The 21921-nt window shown below is 36.8% G+C and overlaps 1 protein-coding gene across 2 annotated transcripts in view; it reads left to right on the top strand.

The window, feature by feature from the left end:
• The window catches only part of CENPE (centromere protein E), a 73987-nt gene extending 55557 nt beyond the window's left edge, over positions 1-18430 (top strand). For both annotated transcript variants that reach the window (XM_065877402.1, XM_065877401.1), the window contains 7 exons: positions 1198-1416; positions 3986-4171; positions 9936-10048; positions 11491-11588; positions 13491-13674; positions 15309-15595; positions 18336-18430. In XM_065877402.1, coding sequence (XP_065733474.1) covers positions 1198-1416; positions 3986-4171; positions 9936-10048; positions 11491-11588; positions 13491-13674; positions 15309-15595; positions 18336-18430 — 1182 coding nt within the window. The remainder of the gene's footprint in view (positions 1-1197; positions 1417-3985; positions 4172-9935; positions 10049-11490; positions 11589-13490; positions 13675-15308; positions 15596-18335) is intronic.
• The last annotated feature ends 3491 nt before the right edge of the window (positions 18431-21921 follow it).

Below are 21921 nucleotides of genomic sequence, written 5' to 3'. Positions count from 1 at the left end.
TGTTCATCCATTTGTTGGATACCCCAAGCAAAATAGTAAATGAGCTGTTTTAAAAAAAAAGTCCACAGTCAATGGAGAAAAGCATAATTGATGTTTGGATAAGATAATTTCCATATAATTCTGAGTTGTTCTGTAATGTTGAGGGCCCGTTTGTGATTAGAAAGTAGGGATTCCTTCAGCAAGGTCCTACTGTTTAGCACAGAGAACTATACTCAATATTTTGTAATAACCTATAAGGGAAAAGAATATGAAAAAAAAGATACATATGTATGTATAACTGAATCACTTTGCTGTACACCTGAAACTAACACAACTTTGTAAATCAATTATACTTCAATAAAAAGGAAAAGAAAAGAAAATAGGGATTCCTGCTGTGGGGATCAGCATGGATCAGCATGGATATGTGGCTTCTTCCAGCACCCTGAAAGAAGGAACTGGTAATTCTGTATGGTGGGAGGTCCATAGTCTAGAGCCATGGAGGGTCCAGGATGCCAGCAAGAACACAGCTAATTTAGGATCCAAGTCTGACAGAATTGCCATAAAACCACAAAGAAATTTATAGGTAAGACTAATAAGGCGTCCATGATGAGAGCAAAAAAGTACATCCCTTAGGAATTAGGAAGTAAAAAGATGATATGAGTAATTTCAGAGTTAGTTAGGCTTTGATGTAAAAGAAGGCATTGGTTGATCATTATTCCCTGCACAGAAATACAAGGTTTTCAGATTAATTACCAAAAGTCAGTGAATGATTTTCCCTGGAACCACTGAGGTTTGGAATGAAAATAGCTTGTTGTTAAGTTTATTGGTTATGCTCTGCTATTAGATGTCAGTTAATGTTTATATATGACATGATATGTGTCATAACATACATAATAACTTTAACCTTCACAATTCTTTGGATTCTTCTTCATACATTAGTACTGATCTAATAAGGTAAGATTATCATCTTGCAAATCAACACGAATGCTCTCCAGCCTTTATTCTTTTATTCTCATCACCAACATCCAACATCGTTTGAAATTTCAGGAACTGATGCAAACCACAAAGAATGTTCACATCCTTTTAAAGTGCTGTTCTGGAATATTCTGAATAATTTTGGCCTATGCCTTGACCTAGAAATCTATTATTTTCATAGTGGATTTTTTTTTTTAATGTAATTCATCTTAGAGCTATAATGGTGTTTTTACTATCCTATAGGCTATAATGAATGAATCAACAGAATTCGAAGAAAGAAATGCCACCATAGCCAAGGAATGGGGACGTGATCTGAAATCAATGAAAGAGAACAATGAAAAACTGTTTAAAAGCTACCAAACTTTGAAGATCTCCCTGAACTCTGGTGCCCTTGTTAATCCTACTACACAAGACAATAAGAATCTTCATGTTACATCAAGAACTACACAACAAGCCACAGAGGTATGTACTTTCTTATGTTTTTCAATTTGCAGCTTCATCAAAGACTTAAAAATGCATTTAACATCTTATATAACATTTATATATAACAAGTCTTATATAACATTTCAGAGCAAAATTATAGTATTGAATGTGTTAAGGAACATGGACCATCTTTGTGCCCATGTGATGGGCTTGTTTTTTAAATATAGTTCTATCGTGGCTATCACTCAACTAATTATGAAGCTAGACATTATATAAGAACTTCCCTTTGGATTATAAAACAGAAGTAACTCATAGCTTAATTTGATTACTAGATACAGACACTTAAAGTATTATTACCATACAGTGTAAGTTTCCTAAATCATGTGACTTTCTATTAAAATATAATCTGTGTCTATATACAGAACTAGTTTAGGGGGAAAGAGCAATTTAGTTTTTCTCTAATTATCATCAGTGTCTTTCATACTGGTTAATGTTATAATCAAGATCAAAATGGAAGAGGCCAAAAATATAACAGATTTCTTAAGCAGATTAACCTGTATCCAAGAATCAGTATGTTATTTGAATAATTCAGTTACTTTATTAACTACCCTTACGTGGGACTCTGTAAAGCGAACATGCTATTTTATTTTGTTAGCGCACAAAATGACTTAGTAGGGTACCCAAGAGTGTATATAAGTTATACACTTATACACTTATATAACTTATAATCATTTTTTTTTTTTTTTTTTTTTTTTTGTGGTACGTGGGCCTCTCACTGCTGTGGCCTCTCCCGCTGTGGAGCACAGGCTCCGGACGCGCAGGCTCAGTGGCCATGGCTCACGGGCCCAGCCGCTCTGCGGCATGTGGGATCTTCCCGGACCGGGGCACGAACCTGCGCCCCCTGCATCGGCAGGCAGACTCTCAACCACTGCACCACCAGGGAAGCCCTAACTTATAATCATTTTTACCAAAGTAAATACTTATAATAAAACATCAACCACTAGTTTAATCGCTACCAGTGGAAGCTAGAAGGTCAGTAGTATACAATTGATTGATTTGCTGCACTTCACTACCTCAGTCAGCTGGCAGAGATAAAACAGCAGAAATTTGAAACCCATCTACCAAAGCAATAAGATAAAGAAGCAGAGGGAGATTACGTCTTTAGTGACCCAGGAAGTGCCCTATCGGATAAGAAATAATATGCCACTAGTTTGGTAATTATGCCAAATTAGAGTAGTTTGGTAATGATACAGGAATAGATAACTAGAGTAGTTTGGTAATGATACAGGAATAGATAACTAGAGTAGTTTGGTAATGATGCAGGAATAGGTAACTAGAGTAGTTTGGTAATGATGCAGGAATAGATAACTAGAGTAGTTTGGTAATGATACAGGAATAGATAACTAGAGTAGTTTGGTAATGATACAGGAATAGATAACTAGAGTAGTTTGGTAATGATACAGGAATAGATAACTAGAGTAGTTTGGTAATGATGCAGAAATAGGTAACTAGAGTAGTTTGGTAATGATGCAGGAATAGGTAAGCAGAGCATTGGAACAGAGCAGAGTTCAGCAGCACACTCAGATACGTATGAGGATTTAGTGTATGATAATGGTAACAGTCGGCTCAGTGGGGAAAAGACGATTTACTTAATGTTTGATTCAGAGCAACCACCTAGCTATCTGGGAAAAAAGTCTGGATTTCTACCCCACTCACAAAGCAAAAATAAATTCTGAGTAGGTCAAAAAACACATTTTCCAGGAAAGCCTGCATATATATGTATGTGAATAATCTTATAAATATGAACAAATTCAGGTATTTAAATTCCAGTATTTTTGTACTTGGAAAAAACTGGAAATAACCTAAGTGTTCATTAGTGGATGGTCTCCACTAATGGATGGATGTATGTATCCATGAAAACAAATATGAGAGATCTACGTGTATCGATAATGGAAAGGTCTGAAAAATATATTATTAGATTTTTTTTTAAATGCAGAACTATATATTTAGTATACTATATATTTAGTAACTATATATTTATTTCCTACTGTGTGTATGACTGTTTTTATGAACTGAATATTCACTTATGCTTAGATACACATAGGAAACTTCTGGAAGGATACACCTGAAAGAGTTTAGTCATTACTTCATTCAGGGTCAGCTAGGGTTCTGAGGTGGAGAAACTTACTCTTCATCAAATGCCTCTGAATTTTTCCATATGCTTGTATTTTTCAAGTTAAAAAGTAGGTAATAAAAATAAAGGAAAAGACATGTATTACTTTAAAGAGCTAATTATCAAATGTACTTTCTCTAAGTGGTGTTAATTTAAAATGTAAGTACCTATTTTAATATGCTTGGCACCATGCTAACTAGTAAATAAACGCTAAACCTTATAATGTAAAATGTGGGCATTTTTTAATCCAAAAGACATCAGCTTATAAATAAAAAGAAATACATGTGTAAATTGAGTGACATTGGCTTCTTTTCTATCCTTTGTTAGTGAAATCTGTGAAAATTAATTCCTATATATGATTATTTTTGTCTTAAACTTATGTACTATGACTCTGTCTATATGGCAGACCTTAAGCATGTGTACTTTTTCTAATAGAAAACTCAAGAGCTGGAAACGTCACTCCATGAAGCTAAAGAAAGCGCTATGCATGAGGAAGGCAAGATTATAAAGATGCAGAAAGAACTTGAGATGACTAATGACATAATAGCAAAACTTCAAGGGCAAGTTAATGAATCAAATGATTGCCTTGAAAAAACAAAAGAAATGATCCAAATACTTCAGGTAATTTAACAAACTCATTTTATAAATAAAAGGGTTTGTTTGTTTGTTTGTTTTTCTTTTACTGTTGAATTTGGCAGATAATCTAGGACTCAGATTTTACTTCAACTTCCTATTATCTGTGAATATCTGAAGTTCAGTACTCAAACTTTTAAGAAGCAAGTGACAACTTAGAAATGAAATACAGGAGTATATTTTCATTCAAGATAATGATTTTTATCTTCCTAGAAAAATTATTTTTAAGAGATATAAATATTATTCTTTATAGTTTAAAATGTCTATTTTTTTATTTTTCAAAAAAAGGCTTCCTATCTAAATATTTAACATTCTTTATTAGATAAGTGCATTTTAAAATTCTCTTTTCTTCTGCTTAATCCCTTGTTATTGAGTCCCAGCCTTTCGGCTGACTCTGACCTATTTTCTTTATAAAGAGCAGTAATATAAATCTTTTTGACCATGAATGCCCTTACACAGTTTGCACCCTCATTCATCATATCCTTACCACTCCCTTTTTTTTTTAGCCCAGCCACTTCTCACACTTGTGCTACTTGAGTCCAGCCCTAATAAGTATTTGTGCTATTCTTGCTCCAGTGTCTCTTCATTGCAGTTAAAATTAGGAATAAGTAAAGGATGTCTGTTCTTTCCATTATTTAACATTGTTCTAAAAATTCTGATTCATTCAGTGAGACATGAAACAGAGAGGCAAGAGAAAATAATCTCAGTTTTGTTTTTCAACAATTGTTTGTATAGCTAAAAACCAAGAAAATCAACTGTGAGGCTTTAGAATTTTTGATAGTAGTTTTTTAATATTTCAAATAATTAAATGACCACATTTTTATTCTTTCAACAAATATTTTTGGTTACCTGCTGTGTGTTGGTCATTGTTCTAGATACCATGTATACAGCAGTGGGAAAAAAAAATAGAAGTTTCTCCCTTCCTTCAAGGAGTTTATGTTCTTGTTCAGGAAGACAGAAAATAATGAAGTATATACATGTGTCAAATGGTGAAAAGTGCAATGGAAAAAAGTTAAGCCAGACAAGGGTACATGGATACTGAGTGAGGGTTGGGGTATAAAGGAAAGAGATGTGACTTTATAAAAGGGCATTGAGGAGAGCCACACCTTTGAGGTGACATGAAGTGATGGAGTGAGTGATGTAGTAGGGAAAGGGCCTTCTAGGCAAAGGAAATAGCAAACACAAAGCCTTCAACACAGAAACAGTCTAGACGTGTTTAAGAAACCACAAGAAAGCCATTGTCTCCTGAGCAGAGTGAGCAAGAGAATAGAGGTGGGAAGTAAGGTGAGAAGTAGCAGAGAATCAACCCATAAAGTGTCTTGCAGACTACTTTGGTTTTTATTCTGGGTGAGATGGGAAATCATCAGAGGATTTTGGCTAAAGGCTATTACGGTCTTAATGTTTTAAAAGTTGCCCTCTGAAGATAGAATACAGAAGGGTGCGTTAGTGTGACATGCTAGCTGCTACAGCAAAGGGAACCAAAAATGCAATGGCTCAAATAAGATGGAAGGTTATTTCTCTAATTCATATAAAAGCCTGAATTCCAGGTTGGGGGATGGCTTTGTTCACATGATCAATCAGAGGCCCACATTTCTCCCATCTTGTTTCTCTGCCACACCCGTGGGTGCTGTTTTCATCTTAGTGATTAAAGCCAGGTTTTAAGCTGTCCATGCTTGGGCTCACAGGAAAGGGACAAGATGGAGAAACTAAAATATCTTAAAATCTCTACTCTCAAAGGCTCTAGCCCAGAAGTGGCACACATCTCTTCCTCTCATATTTCTTGGAGTCAGAGATGATTTCCCTAGTTTTTGACCTGAGCAACTGGAAAAAGGACTTGCCATTTATGGAGATAGAAAAGGCTGCCAGAAGAGCAAGTTTGAGAACATGGGAGCAGACTCAGAGTTCAGTTTTGAGCACGTTGAATTTGAAATGCCTACTGGGGACACCCAAGCTGAGATATGTCTTAGGCAGTTGGATATGTGAGTCTGAGAGAGAGAGAGAGAGATCTAAACTTGAGGTGTAAGTTTGGGGAATTGTCAGCATATAAAAGTCATGAGACTAGATGGGAGCGTGAACATATGGAGAAGAGATGCAGAGTAATTAAAAGATACTGAGATGGAGCAGGCGTGAGTAAAAGAGAAAGAGGGGCAGGTGGGGAGCAAGAGAGAGTGGTTCTAATTTCCTCATATAAGTGAAGAAAGGGCATAAAGAAAGAGGGAGTGAGCAGCAAACTTCACATTCAGTATAGATTGAACCTGTGTTATGGAGAGACACGTATCTTTCCTGCATACCAGAAGTAACCATTTAGATAATATAGCAGAGTCTGGGGGGTCTTGTACAGCACTCTTGGGGAAAGAAAGCAAAATACAGGGTATCCATAAAAATCTTTGTACAGTTTGAATTTTTGAAATATTTGTTTCTGTGTATTATATAAATATTCTATAAAATACAGTCTTTTGCATGTAACTCAAGAGTTGGCATAATAAAAAAATAAAAACCTATTTACCACTATTTGAAAATACCTATCCAATATAATGTAGGGTTTATTAATGGAGTATGGAAGAAAGTAGTTTGGACAAATGAAACATTAACAATTTCATTTAAGTCTTTATATTTTTCCTCTGTTGTATCTTTACAAATTATGTCAAATAGCAGTGAATTTGTTAAAAATTTAAGCTCACTAGAACTTTATGGACATCCTACACAATAGGAAAAAAATCTTGTAATGGCCACAGAATCTAAAATAAAGTGTTTGAAGACTAAACAAAAGATGAGGAAAACATATATGAAAGGAACAATAGAACTTCAAAGAGTAATGCGGGAGAAAATGTGGTTTAAGATTTGAAGCCTGCCATTTCCTGTTTTGGAACCTAAATACTGTACATCCATCAGTTTTTCCCAAATTAATTTCTAAATTTGATGTAATTTAATTCATACTCAAAGGAATTCTTTTTCTGGTAGAACAAGGAAAGTTTATTAACAGAATCCATCTAAAATATAGACGATAAATAGATCATGTTAACTAAAAATTGTACTTTCAGTTCATTAGAAAAACTGTTTAAGGTGATCAGTATGTCTTGAGTTCAGCTTTCATCACATGCCAAACGTTTGAAATATGGAATTCTTATTGTCTTTCATTTTAAGTCAGTATTTCCAATTTTGATTTTTTTTATGTAAGAATTATTTTAAACAATGTTATATATGACTAATTTATTTCATTATATTGTGGTAAAAAGTTACTGTAACTTCTGCGCTTATAGAATATATTTTTAAATTTTTGATATCATAAATGGATAATTGTTTTTGGAGTTCTTTGAATTTTTAAAACAGTATATAGACAAATAGATCAATGGAATAGAATAGAGGGCACAGAAATAGACCCACACAAATATATTCAACTGATCTTTGACAAAAGAGCAAAGGCAATTCAGTGGTTCAGTGGAAAAGGATAATCTTATCAACTAATGGTGCTGGACCAATTGCACATTCACAAGCAAAAAAACAAGGCTTGACACAGACCTTACACCTTTCACAAAAATTAACTCAATTGATCATAAACGTAAATATAAAACACAGAACTAGGAAACTCCTAGAAAATGACATAGGAGAAAAACTAGCAGACCTTGGGTTGGGCGATGACTTTTTTAGACACAACACCAAGAACACGATACGTGAAAGAAAAAATTGATAAGTTGGACTTCATTTAAATTAAAAACGTTTGCCCTGTGAAAGTCAAACCACAGATTGGGAGAAAAATGTTTGCAAAACATATCTGATAAAGGACTGTTATCCAAAATATACAAAGAACTCTTAAAACTAAATATAAGAGAACAAACAACCCGATTAAAAAACAGGCCACAGGGCTTCCCTGGTGACGCAGTGGTTGAGAGTCCGCCTGCCGATGCAGGGGACACGGGTTCGTGCCCCGGTCCGGGAAGATCCCACATGCCGCGGAGCGGCTGGGCCTGTGAGCCATGGCCGCTGAGCCTGCGCGTCCGGAGCCTGTGCTCCGCAACGGGAGAGGCCGCGACAGTGAGAGGCCTGCGTACCACAAAAAAACAAAACAAAACAAAACAAAAACAAACAGACAAAAAACAGGCCACAAATCTGAATAGACACCCCACCAAAGAAGACAGACACATGGCAAATAAACATAAGAAAAGATGCTCAACATCATGTTATTACAGAATTGAAAATCAAAATGACAAGAATAACACTACACACCTATGGTATCTCAAAATACCGTAACAGCCAAAATTCAGAACACTGACAACACTTATTGCTGGTGAGGATGTAGAGCAACAGGAACACTCAGTCATCATGGCAGGATGCCAATAGTACAGCTACTTCGGAGGAAAGTTTGGCAGTTTCTTGGGAAACTGACACCACTTCAGCCAGACACATGCCCAGGGAGTCCCTGATGTCAGTGTCTGGTCCAGAAGGCCTGGGTATTGAACTGGTGCTCTGACTGAGCAAACAGTGGCTTCATCTGACCCAGTCATCAACCTCCTTAAGCTGAGCATCTGTCATTTTTAGAAGCTTTGCATCTTTTTAGTCTTTGCTAGTCATTGTGTGTGTACAGATGTTTTGATGGGGGTTGGAGTGGGAAAGCCTAGAGGAATAGAGAGCTCTCTGGGTTCCTAATTTAGATGGGTTTATTTTTGTATTCAATATCTAATAGTATTCCACTGTGTGGCTGTGGTACAGCAATAAAAAGAGCAATTAATTCAGCAGTAATAAGAAGTGAGCTCTCAAGCCACAGAAAGACGTGGAGGAATCTTAAATACATATTGTTCATTAAAATAAACCAATCCGAAAAGGCTACATACTGGATGATTCCAGCCATATGACATTCTGGAAAAGGCAAAACTAGGGAAACAGTAAAAAGTTCAGGAATTGCCAACAGTTTAAGGGGAGGGAGGGAAGGATGGATAGGTGGAGTGCAGGGGGTTTTTAGGGCAGTGAAACTATTCTGTATGATAGAGTAATGATGAACACATGTCATTATACAAGTGTTAAAACCCATAGAATATACAACACAAACAATAAACCCTGATGTAAACTATGAACTTTAGTTAATAGTAATGTATCAATATTGGCTCATCATTTGTAACAACTATACCACATTAATATGTTTTATAACAGGAGAATTGGGGCAGGGGGAGGGCACAGTTTATGGGAACTCTGTGTACTCTCTGCTCAATTTTTCCATAAGCCTAAAATTACTTTGAAAATGAAATCTATTCATTTAAAGAAAAGATTTATATATGGATTTTTTTTTCTCTGAGTAGAAAGTAGATATATCACTGGATTGAACCATCTTTGACTACAAAATATGCTCAACTATGCTACATACTACTTTGTGCCTTAAATTCAGTTCCAGTTTGATATTTATATTACTGTTCTGACATCGTTTTCTTTCATTTTCCTGATTAACCTTCGTCTGCCCATTTCATTGTTTTCAACCTTTGTTTCATTTGTTTAGGTAGATTGTTTTTAAATTGGGAAAAAAATTGTTCTAAGAAACAAAAGTCATATGTTCTCTAAGTATGTATTAGCTTCCAAGAGCTTCAGATTATACTTCACATCATATATCTATTTGTTATTCATTTCAGTGTTAATTTGTGCCTTCCCTGCTTTTTATATATTTGAAGATTGCTGTTTTAAAATGTTTCTACCAGATCAAGGCAGTTAACAACTCTTCAGAACTGCTCTAAAATTATTTCATTTTTCTTTTCTCTAAAAAATTTAGGACAAAGTTGCTTTAGGAGCTAAGCCCTATAAAGAAGAAATTGAAGAGCTCAAAACAAAGCTGGTGAAAATAGACCTAGAGAAGATGAAAAATGCCAAGGATTTTGAAAAGGAGTATGTCTTTGCCTTAATTGAACATGACTTTAAAAGCTTAAATTTCCTTTCAAAACTATGTAACTTCTTTTGCATTAGTTAACTTTTTTAAATATATGAAAATATTGTTATTGCTTTTTAAAAAAATAAATGCAAACATTCACAGACTTTAAATCTATTAAATTCTCATTACATATGCAAAGTTTTTAAAATAAGCACAATTCTGATTACTAACACACTATGTCTTTGGATGCTTCTTGCTCAATCATATTTAAATAGCTTTAAAATATCCTTTTTATGCTTGAAAGTAAATGTTAAGAACCTGTGGTGTATTTAGCAGTTTGACTAAGGTCTCTGTTGGTTCTCTTAATTTTATTTGTTCTTCCCATTGTATTTTTATGAAAAAGTTGTATTTCCTTTTAAATTATAATACCTAATGCCCAAGAGCATATCCTCTTTTTATTGATTTATTTATATATAGTACTATATATGTAATAACGTGCCTCAAGTTCTTTGTGGTATAGCATAATGAAAAGAACATTAGCCAGTGTCGGGGAAACTAAATTAGAAATATGTTGCCTCTAATGAATATATCACCTTACACAAGCTGTTTAATCTCTCTGGGCCTCACATTCATAATCAATAAAAGGATAGGTTTATATTAAAGGATTTCTTAAGATCCCTTCTGGCTCCTAACACTTTTAATTCTTCCTATAAATATTTAATGATGATATCTAATTTTGCCTAAAATGTAGCACTCTGAATCTTCATTCGTTCTAACCAGGCTTCTGGTGATAAGAAGTGAAACTTAGGTCTATTAAGATCTTCATTATAAAAAGCAATTTTACTTATAGAATCGAATCAGCAGATACTGTCAGCCTCTAAGAAAAGCAGAGTATCATTGCTGATTTATCATTGCTGATTTATCATTGCTGATTAATGCTTAAGCAAACAGTTCACAAAATGTCTCTACCAGGGAACAATGAGTAGAATTTGACCTTTGACTGTATCACCTTAGACCAGAGCTGCAGCCAGGGTTTGCTTTCCTGACAATGTTAGAAAGGAAGCTGCTTTTTGCTTTCATGCTCTGGTAATTGTTGTACCTTCAAGGTATTTCTAGGACCTCATGGTAACAGACCAATTATTTATTTTATGGTGCCCCCAGATATAATTTTACACAATATCTGGTTAATAGCTATTGGGCTTCCAGAAATTTTAAAAGAATTGATTTCTCAATGTTAAAAAAAATTGCTGCTGCAACCAAACAGAATACTTCCAATTTGGTGGTGTTATAGCTGTGAGGTGCATGATACCAGGAGGGTGTCATGAGGGCTCATCTACTGCTACCAGGACATTGTGTTTATGTGATGTGTCCTATTAGAAAATTCTTGACAGCAGTTGTGTTTATTCCTTCATTAAAAATTAGTTTCTGGGCTTTTACATATTTCTATTGTTCTTAATAGAATCGCTTCGACAAAAGCCACTGTGGAATATCAAAAAGAAGTTATAAGGCTATTGAGAGAAAATCTTAGAAGAAATCAACAGGCCCAAGATACCTCAAGTAAGTAGAAAATGCTGATACTTCCCAATCTTTCCATTTTACTTCAATACACTTACATATTTTGAAGACTGCTATTACAGGTATGATAGTCAAAAATAAAGCTAAGTTAATCACTGATTTAGAAAGAACTTTTTATTTTTTTAGTTTTTTGGCTGCGTTGGGTCTTTGTTGCTGCATGCGGGTTTTTCTGTGGTTGCAGTGTGCGGGCTACACATTGCGGTGGTTTCTCTTGTGGAGCACAGGCTCTAGGCACACGGGCTTCAGTAGTTGTGGTACGTGGGCTCAGTAGCTGTGGCTCACAGGCTCTAGAGCGCAGGCTCAGTAGTTGTGGTGCACAGGCTTAGTTGCTCCGCGGCATGTGGGATCTTCCCAGACGAGGTCTCGAACCCGTGTCCCCTGCATTGGCAGGCGGGTTCTTAACCACTGCACCACCAGGGAAGCCCCAAGAAAAAACTATTTTTAAAATGAATTCATTGGGCTCATATTTATCCTGTGACATCTCCTTAGTTTACTGTAATCTTAACTGTCTGTCCATTATAGATTTTTAGAAAATACAAATTTTACTTCTGCATAATCAGATCTTTACCTATTGGTGAAGATATCTTCAGCACTGTAAAAGAATGACTTAACTATCAGGGTAGAAGTACACTTCCCAATAAAAATACAAGCACATGTCTTAATAGATTGTAACCATGTGCACGGTAAAAATATTATCAGTTCACAGTAAAAATAACTAAATATTATCCTACTTGTTCTTGATACTGAAAATATAGAGTTGATGCATACTTGCAAACTTTTTGAAATTTATCTTAGGAACAGTCTTCTCTCAAACTATACCTTTTTCTGTATTTCTATCTCTTATATTTCATTTGAAAAGAGAAAATGCTGAACAGTACTTGGGGCAGCTTTGTATAGTAAGACAAGCATTGAACTAGCAGTCAGGGACAGGCCTCTGAACTGATTGCTCTCACTTAAGGGCTGTGTGAAATCCTGAAGACAATGTATATAATAAGGATCAAACTAAAAGTTGTGTGTGCAAAGCACACTGAAAATTCTAAAGGTCAAGCAAGTGTAAGATGATATTTGTGTGTATTATTGTCCACTCATTTAAAAAAAAGAATTAGAGATAGTGTTAAAGATGATCATAGCTACTATCTGGAAAACTTCAAGGGATAAAAATAGAACTGAGGATTCCTTGTTGTTACAGAAGGGTCAAGATAATTACTCTTGATTTGTAAGTGACTTTCAGGTACATATTGTCCCTGAATTCAGAATAATTCAAAAGGAAATGGACATTGAGTATCTTCCCCACACACACCTTATCCCCCTTTTATAAATCATCAGTGACCCAGTGGATTATTCTATTTCATAAGCACCTCACACTCGTATGCAGTTGTATCTAAAATTTACAGAACAGTTCCTTACGTTACTTTTACACACACAGTGTAGAATACTTAATAATATATGCTCTAATATCATTCTAAGGTTTATCTTGTGAACAGGTATGTGTTGAATACTCGTGATGCACTGAATGACAGGGGTGGACCCCACACACACTGTAGGAAGAAGCCCGCCAGGTGATTCTACTGCTCTAGAAGATAGATCAATGGAGGACAGCTCTGGGGAGGATTGTTACTACCACAGTGATGGTGAACGATCTCAGCAGGATTATGAGAGTGGAATTGGTGGGTGGAGAGAAGCAGGAGGACTCGAGAGCTGTTTAGAATTGATGACCAAATAGCCGTGTGAGGTTAAGGGAGAAGGAGGTGGGCAAGGATGACTTCCAGGGAGATGGTGGTATATTGGTTTTTATAGTGACTTACTACCTTTCATAATGTTTTCTTTATTTCTTTATTTGGAACTACTAAAATTATCACCTGTCTGTATTTTTGCCTCCCACAGTGGTATCAGAACATGCTGATCCTCAGCCTTCAAATAAACCCTTCACCTGTGGAGGTGGCAGTGGCATTGTACAAAGCACGAAAGCTCTTATCCTGAAGAGTGAGTATATACGGCTGGAAAAGGAAGTTTCCAAGTTAAAGCAGCAAAATGAACAGCTAATAAAGCAAAAGAATGAGCTGTTAAGGTAGGATCTGCTCACACGATATAGAAATTATACTTACGTCTTACGTGTCGGGGAGGATGATATAGACACATACATAAATAGTTTTTGCGGTTGGCAATCCTTCACACATACGGAGAAAGTAATTTTTAAGTTACATAAAATATGTCTTTTTTAAAAGGCATAAGAATATGGTAGCACCATTCCAGATGTTGGTTATCTGTCAATTGACCTATTTTTAACTAAGCCAAGAACTAGGAAGTAAAGAAGGATCTTTGAGGGAACAGCTTAAATATACCACAAGTCCATATACCCAAGTCAATGAGGCTCTTACTCAAGGAGGAACCCCTTAGGTCCATTATCGTAGCCTACTTAGTTTTACTTTAAAAACAGTTCTGACAAATTTAATTATTTGGCTTCTACCAATGACTAGAATCTTGTGCTAACCTCTACCAATGAGATGAGGGAAAAAAATAGGCATTAAACAAATAATTCCACAAATAACTAATCCTTTGTAATGAGTGCTATCAAGCAAACAGCAACAACAAAAAATAGGACATTATGAAAGGGTATAACACAGAGGGATCAAACCTTCCCTAGGTATGGGGAGGGGTGGTGATCAAGAGACTGACCTTTAAGACTGGATGTGAAAAATGAGTAGAAATTAGGCCAGGTGAAAGGAGAGGTGGGTAAGCCTTCTAGGCTGAGGGAGCAGCACGTGCACAGGCTTTGAGTCAGGAAGGGCGACCAGCTGGTGGAACTGAAAGACATCCACTGTGGCCAGGGCATAGAGACTGAGACAGTGAAGTGCAAGATGAGATGCCAGAGGTAACTGGTCCAGGTTACACAGGCCCCAAAGGTCACTGGGAGGACGTTTGGGTGGTATCCTAAAACGTAAGGGAAGGATTAATTCCACTGGAGGATTTTAAGCCAAGGCCTGCTGAGATCAGATAGCATCACAGTATAGGAGGCCCCAATTTAGGAATCTGTTTATTGTTGTCCAAGCAAAAGATAATTTTGGCATGGACTGGAATGGTGCCAATGCAGATAAAAATAAGGAAATGAATTTGAGAAGTAAGTATGAGGTTGTATCAACAGACTTGGCTCACGTAAAGGAGAGAAAGGCCCCTAGGATGGTTGCCCAGGTTTCTGTCTGGAGAAACTGGATAAATGCTGGTGGCATTTCCTATGAGAAGCAAGACTGTAACTAATCCAGAAAAGTGCCGTGAATTATTTCTTTTAAAATAACAAAGGTACATTAGAATCATCTACCCAGACTGATTTATCGAATTATGGCCACAAATTATCAACAGATAAACCTCTGGACGATATCACTGATTTGTTTAAAAACCTGATGTCATGCTCTGAGCTTTCTTTTCAAAACTCCATGATTTCGGAGGTTATTACAATTACTTAAACTATACTGACCTCATTTCATTTTCTGAACTGTGGAAACAGTCCAAACAGGAAACATTAGGTTGAAACTTAACTATAAATATGATTAAATGGTAAATTATAGGTTATGTATATTTTACCACAATTTAAAGCAGTTTTTTTTTTCTTAACTTAAACATGAGTACGTTGCAGGAATTGCAGTCTTATGTTCTTTTTTCTCCACCTCCACCCCACCCGCCCCGCCCTGACCCCTCACATTTAAGCAATAATCATCATCTTTACAATGAGGTCAAAACGTGGAAGGAGAGAACCCTTAAAAGAGAGGCTCACAAAGAAGTAACTTGTGAGAATTCTCCAAAGTCTCCTAAAGTGACTGGAACAGCCTCTAAAAAGAGACAACATATGTCATCTCAGTGCAAGGAAAGGAATTTACAAGATCCTGTGCCAAAGGAATCGCCAAAATCTTGGTTTTTTGATAGCCGATCAAAGTCTTTGCCAGTACCTTCTCCAGTTCACTATTTTGATAACTCAGGTTTAGGCCTTTGCCCAGGTATGTAAATATACTGGTTGCTTGGAAATGGGGCGGGGATGGGGGGCGGATAACAGTCGGAACCTCTCTTTAATGTGTGATCCCCACAGGGCAAGTGTAGACAAGAGAGGATGGCGTTGATCAGGCTCACAGTGCACAGACTCCATTGCTGTTTCTGTGGGAGAAAGTTTCTCCAAAGCACAGCTCTGAAGTGCAGTAGTCACTTTTTACCCCAAGTGAAGCCTTTTTTTTTTTTTTTTCTTTCCTTTGGTATGTAAAAATTCTACTTGTGAGTCATTGCTTAGCAAATCAAATCTGAAAATAAGATATTATTTCTTTAGAAATGCAAGAAAACAACCCCAAGTGAAGGTTGCCTCTTAAACCCTCAGCTTTCCCCTGGAATGGACAAGCAACTCTCCCAAGGCCATAAAGATACTACCTTATAAACAAAACCAGTTTTACTGAAAAAGATTTTCCTATCGATTCAATGGGCCAGTATTTCCAATAGTATTATATTCATTTTACACAAGCCAGATCATAGACTTGTATCATTTACTTATTCATTTAATCAATCAGAATTTTTTTATTTCAACTCTGTGTCACACATTAGACCCTAATGGTACATTAATAAGCAAAACCAGATATGGTCCCTGCCCTCTTAGAGCTTACAGTCTAACAGGTATAGACAGGAATCAAGTGACAAAAAAAAAAGTAAAATTCTAGAGTGCAAAAGGCTATGAGACTTATAATATAGGTTGTTGTTTTTTAAATATTACAGAAGTCTTCCTTGAAAAAGGGAACTGAGATCTAGGAGGTTAATGTGAGTTAGCTTAACAAAGAGGGGAGGGAAAAGCATTTCAGGCAGATGGGACAGTGACAGCCGCCGTCAGGGTAGGAGGAACCACAGTCAGGGGAAGGATTGAAAGAAATATGCTGTGACCAGAGCACAAGGAACACAGGCTTCTGTGGATGTAGTCAGTGAAGCCAAAGAGAGAGCTCAGAGCCAGACATGCAGGACTTTGTAGATAGTGTGAAGGAATTTAAACTTGATCCTGTAGGCATATAGAGGAAGCTGTTGGAAGACTTTAAACAATATCAGGGGAACGTGATGACTTGTAAATTTTGAAAACATTACCTCAGATGTTAGGTAACCAACAAATCGTAGGAGCAAGAGTTTGACAGTTGCCTGGGCAAGGGTGACAGCATGAACCTGGGCAGGTGCAATGGAGATGGAGAGACGTGGACAGATGGGAGAGATTTGGGGGCAAAATGAGCAGTGCTAGGTGCCTGATCGGATGGACTGGGGTGGAGTCGGGGATCGCCCCCAGCTCTGCGGAGGTGCTATACACAGAGGTGGGGAACATGTCCAGAGAAGCTCTGTAATATGGCGTTTCTCAGTCTTTGTCACCACATAGCATTTATCATGTACCCACGTGTGTATGGCCACGGCCCTTTGTGACAGTGTATCTGCCTCTCAGAAACACCCTTTTATGCACTTGTAGAAACCTAAAGCAACAAAACTGTACATTAAGAGAGGAAGCTGCCAGAGATCATTTAAAGCTCTGAGCAAAGGTTACCAGGGTTTACGAGAACTCTGCTTTGTGACAAAGAGGGAATCAGTCTGTTCTCGTCAACTACACGTCAAAATTGGATCACGTCAGCGCTCTGACAGTGCTGTTAGAGATATAGGAAGGAACAACGCAATTTGGGAAAAATTTTGAACTATTCACTTCATTGAACAGTATGTAACAAACATTTGAGGACCTTCCATTAGCTAACGCTTCTAAGGAACTTTTGCTGTATACACACACACACACACACACACACACACCATTTTAGAAGGGTCTATTCAAACACTGATAAAGTTTTATAATCACCTATTGATTTTTATCTGACAGTGCCAAAGGCACATGCATAATATGAAGTAATCCAACCTCAAATAAAAATGCTTAAGTTTTTTAATCAATACATGGGTCTCTCTGGTACAGTTTTTAAGTAAAATAAAAGAGTAGTCTGGAGGGATATATAAATCAAAAACTGACCAATTCAGAATTAAAGGACATAGTCTCAGCTTGAATTAGTAAAATGTCAGTCTAAAATAATTTTAATTATAAAAGTAAATTTATATTATCTCAACACCTAAGATAATTTCTAAGACCCGTTGTTCTAGATTTACCTTCATGAATATAATAATTTGAAAATAGATATTGTTTATAAACAAATAGATGCAGTTGAAGTGCTTTTTAAAGGCTCAAAGAAAACTTTTTAAAGATGGCTAAATATTCTCTAAAATACATAGTATTTGTACAGCTCGCCATTTTTTTTTTTCCCCCTAAAAATAGGACAAAAGAAAATCTAACTGAGTTAATCTGTGTTTGGTTCACTTTGAATCTCAAATTGATGAATTCCAAATAAGACTTTATTACTTCTTGGTTTTATGTACAATATGGTTTTTCTAACAATTCATCTTATGAGAAAAGGGAGAATAAACTTCTTCAACTCTGAAGCTAACACACGATTGTGAAGCAATCATACTCCAATAAAGTTCTATTAAAAAAAAAACTTCAACTCTGCCGAAGTGAAATATAGTTTTTTAACAAGCAAACTAATGAACCATGTTTAAGTGCCGTGTTCCATTCTTCTTACATCTCTTCTTATATCTCTACTCCAAACATCCTTTTCACTTTAGTTGTATTTGAGATTTGTGTATGTTTTTACTAAGATTACTTTTGTTGTTGATTTTTTTTTTTTTTCCTCTCAGAAGAACAAATTGCTGGAGCAGAGACTGTGGATCCCCAGCCAGGTCCTTGGCATGCATCCTCTGGAAAAGATGTGCCCGAGTGCAAGACTCAGTAGATTACTCTGTCACTTTTCTGGGGGCCCAGCGTTCCATGTTTGGAAATGCCTGCATTTATCCCTGGCGATGATGTCACAGTCCAACTTAATTTCACTTCAGTTTTCACTTTGCCAGTAGAATTGGAAGGTGAAGAAACGGGATTCATTCCCGTTATTTAGAATGGTGATAGCAATCAATACCTTCTTCTTGAATGTGGTAATCCTTTAGAAGTTGAATAGTTTTATTTATTTATATGTTTTGTAAAGAATAAAGTTATTGAAGGAAATTTCCAATCTTTCCACGTATACATAAAATGTATACTTTTTCATTAATGTAAAGTTATCCACATGTGACTTAGAGAATTCCAAAGCATGATTCATAAATTAATATGAAACATCATTTAATTCACAAAATTACAGACTCCCTTTTTAGTACCTTGAACATTCAATAAACGTTTGCTTAGTTCTGAATGACGGCACCATGTAATATTAACTGATGGTTTCTCGGTGGGGTACTCAGGGTATATTTGGCTCTCTTCTCTTCTTGTTTGTTGACTTTCAGAATTTTGCTGTAAAAATACACACATGCATTCCACACTTAGGTTGTTAAGGAATAGCAAGTGATACGACCTCTTCATTTTCTAGTTTTAATCTTCCTTTTGCTGTGATAAGCTACAAAAGTTGTTTCTCACTTTTCAGTGTTTTACCAACTACCCCACTCCCTATACAAGCACTCTAAATTGGTTGGTTTGTTATTAGACTTTGTACCCGATTGCACATTTATTCCCAAGTAGAAGATCCACATAGATTTATTTTACCCTTTCACTTTAGACATGGGGAAACAGCAACCAGAGTTTCCATCAAAGTTTTCTAAACCTGGGGTCCTCACAGATACGTAAGACATTCTAAGGTGGGCTTCTTCATGTAGGCTGTAAAACCTCTGAAATTTAATGTTAACTTGTGTGTGTGGATTCATTTTTCTAGGGTACTAAGGTCCATACTTGCTTTTATCATACTCCCAGAGCGGTCTCTGACCCTACAAGAGGTTATGAACTACGTTTTAGAGAGTATTTGATATTTTATAGCATATAACTTTGAAAAACCACATAGAACAGCAAGATGCTTAAGGTTCAGAACAGAGTTAGTGATTTCAAGGCATTCTTGGCTCTTTGGTAAGAATATTATTCAAAGGAAGAGACTATGAATTACATCATAGCCATCATTCTAAAGTCTGGATTGGATATTTTCCCTTATCTTAACATACTGTCACAGGGATTCACTAGGGCTGAGGGGAAAGTGTCCCCTCCTATAATCTCTCCTGGGCCTGTTTCTCCTTTTCACCCTTACCCAAACAGAACACTATAACAGCACTGCAGGTTTGATTCTTTACGACGTCTAGTAGGTACGTTCACCTGAATAATAAAACTAGTTTAAAGGCCATTAAAAATATAATCAGTCATAAGGTTTCCAGTCTAGCAGAATGTTGCTTAACTCTGAATTTGGATGTCCATTTCCTTCCTTGGATTTGGGAAATTTGGGGCCATTATTGATTTCTTCAGATCAGCTCTTCGTCCCCGTCTCTCTTCTGGTCTACTTGCTAGTGTCCCATAAGTACCTTAGGCTCCCTTCACTTTTTTCTTTCTTTTTGCTTCTCTGACTGGATAATTTCAAATGACCTGTCTTCCACTTTGTTGATTCTTCTGCTTGATCAAGTCTGCTGTTGAACCCCTCTAGTGAATTTTTCTATTTGGTTATTATATTCTTCAGTGCCAGAATTTGTTTGGTTCTTTTTTATAGTTTCTATTTATTTGTTAATATTTTCATTTTGCTCGTGCATCCTTTTCCTGATTTCATTTAGTTGTCTGCATTCTCTTGTAGATCATTGAGCTTGTTTAAAACTATTATTTTTAATTCTTTGATAGGTAATTCTTAGATTGCCATTTCTTTGGAGTTGGTTTCTGGAGATTTATTTTGTTCCTTTGAATGTGCCATGTTTCTTTGTGTGCCTTCTGACTTTTTGCTGGGTTTTATGCGTTTGAGAAAACATCCACCTCACCTCATCTAGCTTCGTACAGGGGAGCACCATCAATGAGCTCATTTATAGATGCTGGGGTCCTCCGAATCAACCTTTTGGTGGGATTGCAACTTCTCTGGGCTTGTGTGTGTGATTTGCCAACTCGAGAGGGTTGCCAGTGCCTTTTTCAGGAGCTCATAACCTCTTCCTCCTTCTGGTGTCTGTCTGCAGTACTGCAGGTTCTTTGTTGCTACAGCAGGAAGCCACCCCACTGCCCATTTTTCTCATTGGCCCCCAGGCAGCCAAAGTACATCAGCACCCCAAGTCAGGCGAAACACAAACCAGTCACTTGTGCAGCCATCCAAGAAGCTGGAACACCAGACACACACTCTACTCTTCTTCCCCCCTCTCAAGGATGAAGCTTCAAGCTGGGCATGTTGTCCTGACTGTGCAGAGCCACACCAGCCTCTGATGGCACGGCAGGCTCTCTGGTGCCAAACCATGCCGGTTCCATCAGCACTCCAAGTAGGGGAGCGTGACCAGTCACTCAAGCAGCCCTCGAAAAGCTGGAACTTTGGGTGAATCTTCCACTCTCCTCTTTCCCCCTAGTCCCCATGATGGGGAAACTGAGCCAGGGGCTAAGCTGTGCTAGCCTGGGAGAGGGGTAGTAGCAGGTAAGAAATGGCTCTTCTCACCCGCTTCAGTGTGGCTGTCCTCAGCTTTGCCCTCACCCAGGGTACTGCAATTTCTTAATGGGCTTCTGAAGTTCTCACAAAAGTATTTCGGTCCATATATGGTTGTTAAGTCGGTGTCTGTCGGGGAAAGAGAGCTGGCACTTATGTTGCTCCATCAATGTTGGAATGTTGCTAACCTCTAACGATCTGAGTTTCAATATTGTGATGAGTGTTTGTGAAGGACTGGTAGTGAAAATCAGCGATGGAAACTTGCAAGAAGGTTAAAAAGCAGTAATATGGTCAGACAATACTAAAATGATCTGAAAAGCAAAATTAGGACCAGAGAAGACAAAATATATTTACTGTTCATAAGAAACATGTTCTTGAGCCTGGAAGAATTATTACTGAGAGCCTACCATTCATATTCAGTGAATATTAAAAGACCATCTACTATGAACTCATTGGTCTAGGCCCCAAAAGGTACTTTTGGGTTGTTTTTTTTTTTAATTTTTAAAGGGCAATGTTTGCTATCCATTATAACTGAATATATACTAATCATTAAGTACAAGTGTAACATTGTACTGATGGTTTTACATGCCAAGTCCTTCCTCACAACATCCCTGAGGTAAGTGCTATGACTATTTTAAAGATGAGAAAACTGAGATTTATAGTTAAGTGACTTAGCTAGTGAGGGAAAGACATGGGGCTTACCTTTATCCTTCTGACTTAACAGTCTTTGTTCTGAGCCACTGTGACTATTATAAATACACTTAGCTCCAAGAGCAAAAAAGTGATCGAAAGAAGTTTATTTTTCTCACATAAGA

The sequence above is a fragment of the Phocoena phocoena genome, chromosome 5 (genome assembly GCF_963924675.1).
Source record: "Phocoena phocoena chromosome 5, mPhoPho1.1, whole genome shotgun sequence".
In the NCBI taxonomy this organism is placed as follows: domain Eukaryota; kingdom Metazoa; phylum Chordata; class Mammalia; order Artiodactyla; family Phocoenidae; genus Phocoena; species Phocoena phocoena.
This window is presented reverse-complemented; position numbering and strand designations above follow the sequence as displayed.